The 14303-nt window shown below is 47.7% G+C and overlaps 1 protein-coding gene across 1 annotated transcript in view; it reads left to right on the top strand.

The window, feature by feature from the left end:
- The window catches only part of ZNF423 (zinc finger protein 423), a 172374-nt gene that overhangs the window by 17496 nt on the left and 140575 nt on the right, over positions 1-14303 (top strand). Inside the window, exons 4-5 of the mRNA XM_085303736.1 lie at positions 4332-4532; positions 7927-8007. Of these exons, the coding sequence (XP_085159862.1) occupies positions 4332-4532; positions 7927-8007 (282 nt within the window). The remainder of the gene's footprint in view (positions 1-4331; positions 4533-7926; positions 8008-14303) is intronic.

The following is a 14303-nucleotide window of genomic DNA, read 5'->3' as shown; positions in this document are numbered from 1 at the left end:
TCGGCCGTGCGCCGCGGGAGCGCGCCCCGGGGCGAGGCGCCGCGAGGGGCCGGGTTCCCATGTGCCGCCCCTCGGCCGTGCGCCGCGGGAGCGCGCCCCGGGGCGAGGCGCCGCGAGCAGGCCAGCCCGCCGCTCTGTGCTGGCGTGAGCACCTCCCGGCGCCGCGCGCTCCTCCTGCTTCCTGCGTAGCCGTGCCGCGCCGTTCTTCACTCCAGCGCTGCGGCAGGGCCGGCCGCGCGGCGTTGCGAGGCCAGCGCCGTTCAGCGCCTGCTGCAGCGCCCCGCGCCGTCGGCGGCGTGGCGGAGGAAGCCCCGTGTTGTCCTGGCGTCCGACGCCGACTGCAGACACCTGCTGGGAGTAACGCTGTCCTTGGAGGTGCGCCGGCTGCCCCCAGCTGCCGTCCTTCCTTGAGGAGTTAGTTTGCATTTCTTCAGTGCCATTTTTCTTCTGTCACTTGTGCTGCATCTCTGGAAAGTTCCTCGTAATTCACCGTTACCTTTTGCGAGGCCTTTATTTATTTTTCTTCGTAGCAAGGCAGAGGAGTGGACAGAGGCGTCCTTCTCCCCTGCGCTCCATCCAGAGGCTCTCGGAAGCCGTCAGYGCGCATGCGTGTACAGAATCACAGAGTGGTTGATGTTGGCAGGGACCTCTGGAGATCATCTAGTCCATCACCTCCCCACTCAGCAGGGTCTCCTAGAGCATGTTAGACAGGGTTGCATCCAGGCAGGCCTGGAAGATCTCCAGAGAAGGAGACTCCACCACCTCTGTGGGGAACCTGTGCCAGTGCTCTGTCACTCTCACAGGGAAGAAATTCCCCCTCACATTCAGTCAGAACTTCCTGTGCTTCAGTTTCTGCCCATTGCCTCTTGTCCTGTCACACAGGACAACTGAAAAGAGTTTGTCCCCGTCCCCTTGACACCCTCCCTTCAGGTACTTACACACATTGATAAGATCTCCCCTCAGTCTTCTCTTCTTAAGGCTGAAGAGGCCCAGCTCTCACAGCCTTTCCTCATAGGGCAGATGCTTCATCACACTGATCATCCTTGTAGCCCTACRCTGGACTCTCTCCAGTAGCTCCATGTCTCTCTTGTCCTGGGGAGCCCAGAACTGGACGCAGCCCTCAAGATGAGGCTTCAGCAGGGCTGAGCAGAGGGGCAGGATCACCTCCCTYGACCTGCTGGCAACWCTCTTCSYARTGCACCCCAGGATACCGTTGGCTTTCTTGGCCACAAGGGCACATTGCTGGCTCATGGTCAACTTGTCRTCCATCAGCACTCCCAGGTCCTTCTCTGCAGAGCTACTCTCCAGCAGGTCAGCCCCCAGCTTGTACTGGGGCCTGGGGTTATTTYTCCCTASGTGCAGGACTCTGCACTTGCCCTTGTTGAACCTCAGGAGGTTCCTCTMCRCCCASCWSTCCAGCCTGTCCAGGTCTCTCTGAATGGCAGCACAGCCCTCTGGTGTACCAGCCACAACATACGTGTATCAGCTGCGTACATATGTGTGTTCCTGTGTGTGCGCGTGTAGGGTATTTGCAATGCAGGACAACTTACATTCGATGCTCCAGAGATTAATGCTGCACCCCGGAGTGGCCAGGTTGCTTTGATAGGAAGCAGTGTCCAGCACTAAATCCAGTGTGCTCCTACTGTAAAGAAGTGCTGTGGATGGAAGCCCTGAAACTTGGGACATTTGAAGCCACATGTGACACTGCACTGCATAGTTTGCTCCGGAGAACAGTCCTAGGTTCAAAAAACCCTAGTTTTTAAAAATCTTCCAGCTTAAAAATAAGAGAGAAAGAAACCCAGAAGACGTACTGGCTCACGCATGGAAGGGCTTGCCGGCCCTGCCGTGTGCTGGTAGGATGAAAAGTTTGAACTGTCTGTGTTTGCTGGCACAGCTAGAGCAGAATCAGCTAGGAGCCTGGTTCCCTTTTAAAGTTCTCTGCCCGGGTCTTGCAGGGAGCTGGCGGCTGGCCGTGCGGGAGCCCCGTCCCTCGTCCCTCGGCCGGGCGGGCAGCAGCACCGGGCGGGCAGCAGCACCGCCTTTCCCGGTGCCACGTGCCGCTGTGCAGCGGCCCTCGCCTGCCTGCAGCCGGGATTTAAAAGGGGAAAAAAATAAAAAGGGGGGTGGGGAGCAAGGAAAGCCAGGAGAGCGAGGAAAGCGCGCCGCTTGGCAGCCGGCTGGGAAGGCAGCGTTGTTCGCCGGCAGCACGAGCGTGCGCGAGCCCTCGGCCTCGCTGCAGACGGAAACATCTCATCCCAGAGCAATGCTGCGCTCGCTAAATAATTTATGCGCGATTCATCGTTGTGTTATTTGACATACAATTATGTCAAGCAACGATAGTTTTGAAAGGTTGCCTGGAGGATCAGATTCCCCGTTCAGCGGGGAATTGAAAAATGTTTCTGGAATTTGGCTTTGCAGTCAGGAATCTATTTTCTTATCTCACATTGTACAATTTATTTTTCCTAAAGCAGTGTGCTAAATTATTTGTTTTTGTTGGACTCGGTCAAACAGATTTATCCCTGGTGTAGCCAYGAAGTTTTGGAGCGCTACCAAGGATGAATTTGTCACAATGTACTCGCCCGCTCCGCTGACCTCTAGGTTAACTGTCAAAAATGGCAAAAATTGCCGCCGCGTAAGTCCCTTAAACCTCCCCCCGGTGCCTACCTGCCTTCCGCTTCTGGCGGCAGCAAAAGCGGTTCAGAGGTGCTTTCTCCAGGTTTTCCGTTAGCAGGCAGCACGGAATCAGGTGGCAGTTCTTTAAATTCGATTTATGTACTTGGACTATTTTTATAGGTTTCTGTCTTATGAAACTGGAGGGTTGACATTCTGATTTATTAACTATCAACTCTACAGGACATGCGGGCTTTAAAAAGATTGAATGAGCTGTAATGTTTGTGATTCACGTCTGGGATGAGAGATTGTAAAAAGGTGTGCCAAGTAAATATGACAAAATGGAAGTGATAATTTGAATATGTGCATTAAATTATGTGTTAAGTTAAGCAAAGCTAGCATGGCTTTAAATGTAACTTATTATTTGGCGAGGTAGTAGTATAAAGAGAACCAGAATTATGCTCTTTTTCACTACAATAAGCTTTTATTAAAGGAAGAGGCTATAAAGCATGAAGCTGAACACTGCATTTTATTGAATAAACATAGTGCAGATGATGACTTACAACACAGAAAGCTTATTGAGTGATACTTTTTATAACCAAATCCTTTAAATTCATTATCTGTGTATAAGTGGCATATCTGATTTGTTAAGATGCATATTGTATTTCAACTTTAATGGAAATTTTCTAGTAGAAAGGTATGTATAATTTAACAGTAAAAGAACCTGAAAATGTGTAGATCAGTCAATTGCTAAGAGAGATGCTGTGATACACCGCAAGCAGGCATTGATTTTTAGTATTTCCATTGCAATGCGAAGGGTATGTCACATTACAAGTGCTCCATGGAAAACTGCAAAGCATGTTACACCAGCTGATTTATATTGGTATGCTCCGTGCAGAAGATGGTATAAAACGTGCACGTTCAGTGGAGGGTGGTAACGAAGCCCTACTAACACCATGTATTGCCCCAGTGTAGCAAAGCTGATCCTCCCAGTAACGCCGCCTTGCAATGGGTGTTTCTGGAGCTCTTGGAGAACTGCATCTTGAGGTACACTAATGCATGAAAACTTGTGTTTTATTTGGCAAAGACAGTGGTGTTATCCTGTGTCTGGGATATCTGGGCTCATAGACTGGGATAAAAAACCATCTGAGATATCTGAAGGTCACGTGCAATGACATCTGCCTTGTGGCCAGAGCAACAGCGCTCGAGGCTTACTCGCCCAGTAGACTGACTTCGCCCTGGTTTATGGGCCCTCTCACACAGTGGCATACGTGTGTTCTTTGGGGGTCTTTTGAACTATTTTTTTCCCCCTAATGTTAGTAATACTGAGGTTTGGAGGTGGGGAGCATTAGGAGCTAGAATTCAGTATATGCCTTTTCTTTGTGGGCTGTAATTAATCTTGCCAATTTTTCAGGCTTTGAGATTCTGGTTTAAGCAATGAAACACTAACAAATTTATGTGACAGAGTTGGAGATTGCTGCTCTACACCCACTAAAGAAGCTCATAAAAAGCGTGTTTGCAGGATTCACACCAAGCAGTAGCACATACAGTTGAGAATTGTTGCACCGCATGATACAAAAMCCACATTAATGTAATAAAAAGCGTCGGGAATAATGTGAGAGCAGCTGTAATTAAATGTGTCTTAATAAGTGCAACATCATTCTTAAATCTCTTATTTCTTCAGACCTGAAAAACTTAGAGCGTGCTCTTCCCGTTGGCAGGTGGCCTGGGAGGAGAGCTGGAGCACGATGCGAAGGACAGCCGGGCCCTGGAAGAGAGGAACAGCGTGACGAGTCAGGAAGAGAGAAAYGAGGAAGATGAAGACATGGAGGATGAGTCAATTTACACCTGCGATAACTGTCAGCAGGACTTCGATTCACTGGCAGACCTGACTGAACACAGGGCACACAACTGTCCTGGAGGTAATGTTAAACTAGCTTTGCAATTCTGACAGGTGGTTAGCTGGGTAATTGGACATAGCAACAGCTTGAGGCCTCAAGTGAGATTAAAGAATTAATAATGTAATTTTACAGTTAATGTAATTTTATTGTGGTGCCTTGGGTAGCCTTTGTTCACTCCTTTAATAAAATTAAAATAAAAGCAACAGCTTTCCAATTGGAAACTGCCAGTAATTATGGTAGGTAAAAATGTTGTGGCGTTTTTCAGTGTTAAAAGTTTCAGATAGGGTATTTTTCCTTTCTCTCCAGTTACAGGCAGATTTTAAAAAAGGTTAGATGACTTAAGTGTGCAAAACTCCCACGAAGGAAGGCCTCTGAACCCCATAAATGAACATGACACTTCAGAGATTAAAATTCCAAGTGTGAGTTTCGTAATCCCACCCTGAAAATACGCCATTCTCCATAGGTTATTATGGCATTTTCTTCTGCAGTTTATGGAGGCGAGGATGGCGTCAGCCTACGCTGATCTTGATTTTACTTTTTGTGGAGTAAGGAAAAGCTCAGAGTGCCGGTGTGAACGATTGCAGCATCTCTTGCTCTTACACGGCTCTTTTCACACGGGCAGGGATAGCAGCAGGTATTCTGGGGAGCGTGCTGAGCCGGCTTACGGGCACAGTAAAAAGCCTTGCCAATTTTATCAAAGATAAAGTAAAATCTTAGGAGAGTGAGGACAGAATATGTTGGTATGCGTTTAAATCGGAGGCTCTCATTTAAATTGAAGGCTCTCATTTAAATGAGAGGTTCTCATCCTTCACCTTCCAGGAGTCGAACACTTTGCCATCGCTTTTTCCTCTATGCTCTTCCAAGAGGTTTTTAGCCAGTTTTTCTTCCGGCTGGTAGGTGCAGAATTGCAGAGGGCTAGTTTCTTCACGAAGCGCAGGGTCCCAGACCCTCCACCTTCTTTCCCTGAGTGCGTGTTCCCTCCCTGGCCACGTAATTTGGCAATTAGTCCATGTTTTCTTCTCTTCTTGGGCATCGGTAAAATTGAAGCTCAGCCAAGAACAAACACAGGAAGCTCGTCAGGGCCGCTGGGGCTCCCCAGGCTCGTCGGGTGCCCGGGTTGATCCGGCCTTCCGCTCCCAGCCCCGGGACGTGGGTCAGGCTCCGCTCCGAGGGCATCCCGCGCCCTGCYGCTGGGAAGGGAACCCGCGCCGCCCCCGGGGCGAGGTGCAGCCGGGAGAGGAGCTGCGGCTCCGGCATTGCCTCCCGAAGAGCAGCACGCGTGAGCTGTGGCTGTTGTCCACAAGCACCGTGAAAGGCAGCAGTTATTTTCCTGAGGCAAATGTACACTAAGATGTAGCAATCTAGAGATTTTGCTCATATCGATACAGTTGGTATTTTCACACCTCAGTTTTTATTTATCCTCAGTAAGTTATTCTGTTAGATGAAGTAAAACAAATCAGGTTYTTTGTGGGACCTATCAGAAGAATTTGTTAATATTCCCATTGCTAATTCTTGATTGCAGGTAGCGTAATTTCATCTTCTTTTACTGTCTTCATATGTGATGCTGATTCACAAGGACATTTTGTCATAAAAAGGAACTCTATAGCCATCTGCATGCCGATGGGACAGATGCTGATTATCTCCATGTGGAGACAACCTTGTTCAAGAGTACGAGTGCCTGTTTCCTATTTCSCTTGATCTAAAGTGTTCTGTAGCAATTTAATGTAAATAGGAGGATGGCGCTCATATGCTCAGGAACAAGAGTGTTTCCATGGAGAAAATCTGGAATATCTCTAGATACTACATACCTTAACTGTGAGACAAAACTTTAAAGTGCAGACCCACCCATTTCTTTGACAATCGTAAGAAATTTTGTTCAAAGCATACGAAATGCACGCGTTGTTCAGTTCAGCAGAACAGGCTTGCAGCAGCAGGGTGAAAACCTCAGCCAGCATAGGAAGTGTGGAGCATTTAAAGCTGCTATCCCGCAGAAGCAGCTCTGTGGCTGTGTCCTTAGCTGCCCGCACTCCTACAGCCTGCCTGATCGCATGAGGTTGCAATGCAGAGCCTGACCTCTTGGCAAGCTAGGTTTTCATGTCTTAATCTGAAGCAGAGTGTTCAATTGTGTCTACACGGCTCTGGATCAACGCAGGTAATATTTGTAGTGATAATATTACCAGGTTGATAATACAACATAACTAATGACTTCCTGTGGGACAGGGAAGTTAGGAAGGTATTGTAGCTCAGGAGTGCGGCAGGATTGTAGGAGATTACTCCAAAGAACAGGATAAACCATCTATTTCACTGGAATCCCTTAGAAATTCATTACAGTGTGCTGAAGTTATCGTACAGTTTGAAYGCAGCTGCTTTGACATGTAAGGAAGTAACAAACAGCCATTTCCCCCCTTGCTTTTTCATGTATTTCAGACTTGTTTCTTTGAGGACAAAACACCGCTGAAATCTAGACATCTCTTGTAGCATAAGTGCATGGTATTCCTTTTGATGTCAGTGTAGCATAGATGTTCTCTCGCTGACAGAATTAGGTGCCTTTTATACCTTTACTCGTGACTGGTGCCTGTGATTGCAGGCTGTAGGTTTTGAGTGTCTACAGGGATCTGAACAGGGTCTAAATGGGGGCAGCCTGTACTGCAGGAACATCCCCTTCCCTTGCTGCCAGCTTTGCCCCACAAACGACCTCCCCTGCAGCAGCCTGGGCCACAGTGCCTTGAACAGCTAGAAAGCATCTCTGAAAATACACTAAGAATAAATAAAAGTACTTAGGGTATACATTAGGTGTGTTAAGTTCTAAAAATTAACTTAAAAATCACTCATAGCAGTATGTCCCCCTAACTAGAAGAGAGTTGGTAATTACCATTAGCATCACGTGCAGTCCTTTTTATGCTTTTTTTTTTTTTTTTTTACACATTGCTGTTAGAGCATAATGCAATGTTTTGGCATTATTGACAGGAGTAAAGAATCACAGCTGGATGTACAAATTATTGTGTTCTTTAGCCAGCACTAGCACTGCATATATCAAACAACTGTTCTGCAGTATAATACTGTCTGCTGCCTGATACAGAGTTGATTCTTGTCCGATGAAAAGTGGCTGAAGAGCCTGAGATTTGCTATTTTGTTTGTGTTTTAATCCACAAGCATTAGTCTTTTTTTCTTTCCTTTTTTTTTTTTTTTTTAGCTTCAGTTTTCTTATTGCGTTATTTTTGCCTCCTCCACCCATATCGCCCCTTCCCTCCCACTGGGTCAGAATGTCCTTGTGTAAACTTTTTTCTTCAGTTTTTCAACTGAATGTAAAATATCTTAAAGCAAATTAGCGCATCAATGAACTGGAGAGAAGTAGGTGATGCTGGGGTCTCTGAGCATTTCATGAGGTCCTCTTCTGTTGTTGATAACTTTACAGGTTGTCTGTTTCAAACAGCAGCAGAGCTATATATGGATATTGCCAGCTTGGAAGCAGCTGATTTTTCTAAACTACTGTACGGTAGGAACTAGTTTATAATTAAAGTCTTGCAGTTGCTCCTTTTAAATGCCCTGTAACTTGTACACTAGGCTTACATTTGAAACGAGGTGTTGTAACTGTTYCATGCTAGTGTATAATTTTGTATTTTCTTGCATTTCACCTGCTACAAGAACTATAATAGCCCTGCAACTGTACGTGCAGGATGCGTACCCAGAAAACCACATGCAGCAGCTTGTCAACAAGCAACTGCGTCTGATTAATGCTTTTGTCATGTAGTACTTTGTACTTCACACTGACAAAGATAGACTTCTTACCTGTATTTCCAAAATTAGCCCTCCTCCAAATTATCATCTTTTGTCGGACCTGATTGGCAAGTCAGAGATTTTCTTTTTTTTTCCTTTTTGCTGCTGTTGCCTTTTTTAAATTGATGAACTACTGATCATTCTCCACAAAAGAAATTGAAATACAGTTGTGAAAAAGCAGTGTGGAAACTTAATTATACACCTAGTTTATACAGCTGTGGCTCTAATGACCTACTGGCCCTAATTACTGTGTTGTGGCTCGGTCTGAGTGCTCTTGTCCTTGCCAGAAGTCTGTTCCTTTCTCTTAACCTGACTAGTGTTTCAATCTTTCTTTTTTTTAAAAAAAAAAAATTCCTTTTCTGTTTGTTTCTACATTGTTGTGCTGAAATGCAGTTTTCCTTCTTTCCAGAGGTTGTAGCAGAGTTTTAGAATTGGCATCAGAAAAGCTCAGTAATACCACACGCTGTAAAAATGTGGATTTCCTCCGGAGTTCTCCCTTCTTGCCATGTAGATGGGCCTGGGGCAGAGTGTTTGCTTTTGTCCCGGGTGCCACTGCCTCCAAGTGTGGGGCATGGGTGGATGGCCACCTCCAGATGCGGATGGATGGCCACCTCCAGGTGTGGGTGGATGGCCACCTCCAGGTGCTGGGAACAGGTGGATGGCCACCTCCAGGTGTGGATGGATGGCCACCTCCAGGTGCTGGGCACAGGTGGATAGCCACCTCCAGGTGCAGATGGATGGCCACCTCCAGGTGCTGGGCATGGGTGGATGCCACCTCCAGGCGCGGGGCAGCTTGGCCGGTGATGAGACTTCTCTTGGGGCTGTGCCGGGAGGTGGCCGTGGGTGCAAGGGCAGGCAAAGCACGGCGAGTGGTGGGCACGGCCGCAGCGCAGCGTGCCGGCGCGGGCCGTGCCAGCCCYGGGGCGCGTGGCGCAGGTGCAGATAAGCGCCTGCCAGGGCGCCCGCCTCCTGCCCGGCACGGCGCCGCCGGCACCTTTGTGCGCGCTCCGCGGGGACTGTGCGGGCAGGGAAGCCAGGCGCTGCGCGTGCAGATAAGAGCCGTGCCAGAGCATCTGCAGGCACTGTGGTTGCTGCAACCAAAACTCCCCGTCGGAGGGGAAGCGATGAGCTGCCTCTTCCCCCTCCTCGGCCGTAACGCGGCTGACAGTCACCGCTGATGGCCTGGCTATGCACTTGGAGGCTGCACAGAAACTTCTTTGCGATGGTGATGGCTTTCCTCAACCAGCATATGTTTTTCCCTGTCATTTTTTGAGCACGTGGCCCAGTGAGGCGCTGAGGATAACACGTTCGCTTGGTTGTATCAGCAAGGGACTGTTTTGTTCTTACTACTCTGAGCTCTTTTATCTACTTTTATCTAGTTCAAAAAGTAGTCTGCAAAATAAGTACAGAGATATATGAAATGGATAGAAACAAAAGCGGGTGYATCTTTTAAGCAAGGCTTATTAAAGATAGCATGCATCCTGTTGGAGTTTTTTTAGTGGTTTGGTACTTGGCTGTCTGAAAAGCCGGTTTCTCCTCCCGATACRTTGTTGCAGTGGAAATCAGGAGGTGAACACAGACTGAAGCACCCAAAGTGTTGCGAAGAGAGCAGTACCTGCAAAGTGCTGGGGTGAGAGCGCCTGTGGGCTCGGATGCACCTTCCTTCATTACCCAGGTCACATCTGGGTTCCTCTGAACTGCAGCTAATATAAACTAATACATGAAACTCAAATCAGAAATGCAGTGAGAGTGGCCTAGAAATTGGGCATTTGTTATAGTGTAACCTCTTAATAATGCCTTAGTTTGATGGATGGTGCATTGAAGTTGTCCCGTCTCAAGCAGAAGAGAGCATGGATTATTTGTAGCTAAGTGCTCATCCACAGCTAGCGTGTACATGTCCTGCCGGTGACTGAAGGGACTGGTTTTGTCCATACTGGTAGCTATTGCAGATTCAAAAGTACTGTCATGGTTTTTAGGTCACAGACATGAGCAATCAACAAAAGGTTCACTGAATGTCTGCCTTTTTTTTTTCTCTCTGATTTCTCTCCCTACCCCCTTAGCAGACCATCAGGCAAGTGGTCTTCATCCACCTATGTAAGAATGGCCTTACAGAGCCAGCCTGATGGTCCATGTTGTGCCTTTTCCCCAGAATATTCTCTCAGCTGTCAGCAAACTGTTGTCCAGAGACTTTCTGGTGCCTTTTATTCAAGTTCTTCAGAGACTCTTCTTCCATGAATTTGCTTTTTGAGGTTTCTCTTTGTAGCCAGATATGCTTTTAGCATTTCAGTGGTGAGGATCTCCACAGTTCTGTTACACGCTGGGGAATGTATCTCCTGTTTGTTTTGGCTTTGTCACCTCCTGCTTTCATTTGATACCTTATAGCTCTTGCAGTACAAGAGGCAGTGATGGCTGTTCCTCTCCCACCTTCTCTAGCCACTCATGTCTGAGCAGGCTCCTTTTACTACTCCTCTGCGCTCTCCTTTTTCAAGCTGAAGACTCCTCGTCTTCTTACTAATTTCTGTGCAGAAGCTCTTCCGTGACTCTGGTCATCCGTGTCCTCCTCAACGCCTCCTGCTCTTCTTCCCCATTGTTGCCAAGATAGGGGACCAGATAGGAGAAGTACCCACCATCCAGCTCCATCTTGGACAGAAATGCACAGTACCTTTGAGCGGCATGAAGATTCATACACTTGGTGGAGGGATCTCCCTGTTTACAATCCTCTTATTTCCTCCCTCATGCCCCAAAGTAAGAGGCTAAGGTGCACGGTAAAATATCACCAATAGGGCACCAAGTAGGTAAAGTATCTCCTTTGTCACCAGTGCTAGATGTGCAGTGGACATTTGCATGTCCATCCTGATTCCTGAACAGGGAGAGAAGGATAGTACTCCTGGTGGGAGAGACCTAGGAGACAGAAAGGTGGTCTCTGGCCTCRTAGTGGGAAAAAGAATTAAGGCTTCAATGTTTWTTTAAAGAAAGGAAGGAAGGAAGGRAAAAAAAAGGCAACCAACTAGCAGTGTATTTCAAGCACTCACCACAGAACRTAATTTTGTTGCTGGTAGTAGTAGGATTAAAAAAAGGCTTTCTAATGTTGATTTCTTTGCATTTAAAGACTACAAATGTCTTTTAAAAACCAATTAAAAATAAAGCAAGAGAGCATACAAACATTGTCAAAAATTTCTACCTATTTTTTTTTAAATGAGCTCTAGAAAACACCCAGCAGAAATTCTGTAGTGCCTATTTGAACGCTTTTGTTGTAGCCTCATTAAACTTGGCGTGTCTGCAGATCCAGCTGGCATGTTATTAGCTGTGCTCCGGGCTGGGGGAGCCAGGAGGCAGCCTCCACCCCCGGCGCCGGCTGGCTTTAGGGAAACCTGCCAGCATGGGTTGGTCTTCCGCAGCCGGCCGGCTGTGGGAGCGCTCGCCCGAGCATCCCGCGATGTCCTCTGGGTCCGGGAGCCCGGGACGCGGCCTGCCTCGGGGGCTGCCTGGAGGGACGGCGCCTGGCATCCCCCTCGCCAGCTGAGGGAGGAGGCTGCGAGCGGGATGGATCTGCAGAGGTACGTGGCTCCCTGAGGCACCCCAAGTTGAGTGCCCGGGCTCYCTTTTGGTGTCTTGCTCCTTTCTCTAGCATGAGAAAATTAGCTATGATCTGCCAAATAGTTTCTCAGTTCTGCGTGAACTAGTCACTGGACTGAACTAGTCAAATAAATTGAATAAGGGAATTATTTTCCCTGGACCTGCTGGACAGGCTATTGCTCTCAAAGCTGGGTTAGCACATCAGAAGACTTTAGCTGCTTAGACCTCCACCCTTTGGTGGACTTTCTTTAAAGTATTGGTGATGGGTACGCACCAATGCTGTTTCATTTATATCACTTTAATAGTTGTAGCAAGTTAAGTTTTAAAAAATAGATTTCATAATATCATATTTAATTCAAAATTGTTGAAAATATATTCAGTAGAAATTTAAGTTAAATTTGTAACTAAATCATAGGTAATGTTAATTAAACTTCTTGTTTATTGCAGCAAGGTTTTGGTTGCCTCTGCTAATAAAAATTAATCTGGAATTTTCAAGGCATCTGGTCTGTTCATGTTAAATACTTCCTGTAACTAGACTAGCAACTATTTTATGACATGAGCAAGTATTATTCTTATTTTCATCATCACAGAATTAAGCTGAAGTCACCTTAAATTGGCATAAATCTTAATCGTTACGGAAAGGATGTTCCTTCTGTCCGTCTGCCGYGTCACGCGCACACAAGGTTTCTGATGGCTTTGGGAACCGACACTGCTGAAAATTATGAGGATTGGTTTTTAGTGTGCTCGGTTCCCGGGCCTGGCACCCCTTGGAGCCACCCAAGCCTTGGGGCCAGCACGGGGGGACGCGAGGTCAGGGCTCGGGGAGGAGGCAGGACCGGCCCGTGAACAGCTGTAACTGAGGCCTCGCCAGCTTGCCTCACAGCACGCATGAAACGCTGGTGGAGCTGTGTTCCCGAATCCCGGTGGGTTTTGGTGGTGGCAGATCTATAACCGCTGGGGTGAACTTCCCCTGGAAGGCACCGGGAGTTTAGCACGTGGGAGCATGTCTTCTCTAGGAAGACTTCTCTTTCTCAGCAAGTCGCAAACGAGTTTTTGGCTCCTCCTTGTTGCTTGATTACTGTTAGCCTTGCGGCGGAGGACGTAAGGAAAGGCTGAAGAGGCCCATGGCTTTTCTGTTCTCCAGGGAGTCTGTTACACTAAATATCTGAATGGATTTTTTGGACATAGCTGTAGGGGAAGAGACTGAGAATTAACTTGAGTTCACTTGTGCAGGCTTTGTAGTTAATGATATCTCTTAAAATGAATGAGATTTGCTATAACTTGTATTACATGGTCATTTTAGAAATCTAGATCTACTAATTACTTGGTAGAAAATTTGGAAAGACAGAAGAAGAATAAAATTCTCTTTATGACTTTGCAGAAATATAAATATATATATCTGCATTCACTTCCTCCTAGCAAAAACGAATGCAGGTGATTTACTGGACTCCAAGAGTAATCCAATCAAATTTGAATTACATGGATCAATCTGCATCAATAAACCAAAGTAACCAAGCCAAAAATCAAAATATCTGCGTAATGTTGCTGTGCTATGAGAACATCAGTTGGAATTATTTACAGCGTGCCATTATGGCTCTTTTTTAGAACAGTTGTGACTGTGCTCTGGCTGCTGGCTGCCTCCTCCTTGCGGGTGGTTTGGCTTTTTCCGGGTTCTCCCCTCGGTTCCTGGGGTGACCGGCCTCAGCCCTGCCCGCTCTCCGCCAAGGCTGTTCCCTTGCTTTACTCCTTTTCTGGTCTTTCATCATTTCAGCTCTTGCTTAGTGTAGCTTCCTCCCTTACGTTGCGTTGATATTCTCATTTTCTTGGCCCCTGCACGTAACTGATTTAGTTCCCTAAAAAGAAATCAAACTGCTCGCACACGCTGTTTTGCGGGCAGCCTCAGAAGAGCTAAAGATACCTGTTATCCCCGGTTTTGTTTAACAAAACCGAGCCAGTTTTTCAATTTGCATTCCAGCTGCGTCCCGATTCAGGCTGGGAGCTGCCTCGCAGCGCGCTCCGGCGCRGCCGCTGCCGCGGGCTCTGGCCCCGTTTGCTGCGCGACAGCCCCGAGAGGTAGGACGCGGGGCCCGCTCGGCGCGGCCGCGGTGCCCGCGGCGGCAGGGCTCGGCTCGGCTCCGAGCAGGGCCTCTGCTAGGCAGCAATAAAGCCGGCAGCGCTCCTTGCTTTATGGAAGATTAATCACCACCTTCCGGGGACAGCCGCAATAACGCTGAATTCCTCATGCAAACGAAACCAGCTTAAAATGTAAAAAGACCCCAAAAGGTCAGCGAATAAGATTTTCCTCTCCTGTCGCTTAAATGCGAGACTTGCCGGCGCTTTCTGGCCACCAGCTTAAGCTGCAGCCCCGCGAGGGTCGGGGGAAGGTGCTCTTGGTGCGCGCCCGGGGGCACGTGCACGGCCGCGACGCACCGGGCGCCT

Source organism: Rhea americana, unplaced genomic scaffold (assembly GCF_003343005.1).
Source record: "Rhea americana isolate MKP2758 unplaced genomic scaffold, rheAme1 scaffold_20, whole genome shotgun sequence".
Taxonomy (NCBI): domain Eukaryota; kingdom Metazoa; phylum Chordata; class Aves; order Rheiformes; family Rheidae; genus Rhea; species Rhea americana.
The sequence above is the reverse complement of the archived record's forward strand: the minus strand, read 5'-3'. Positions and strand labels throughout refer to the sequence as shown.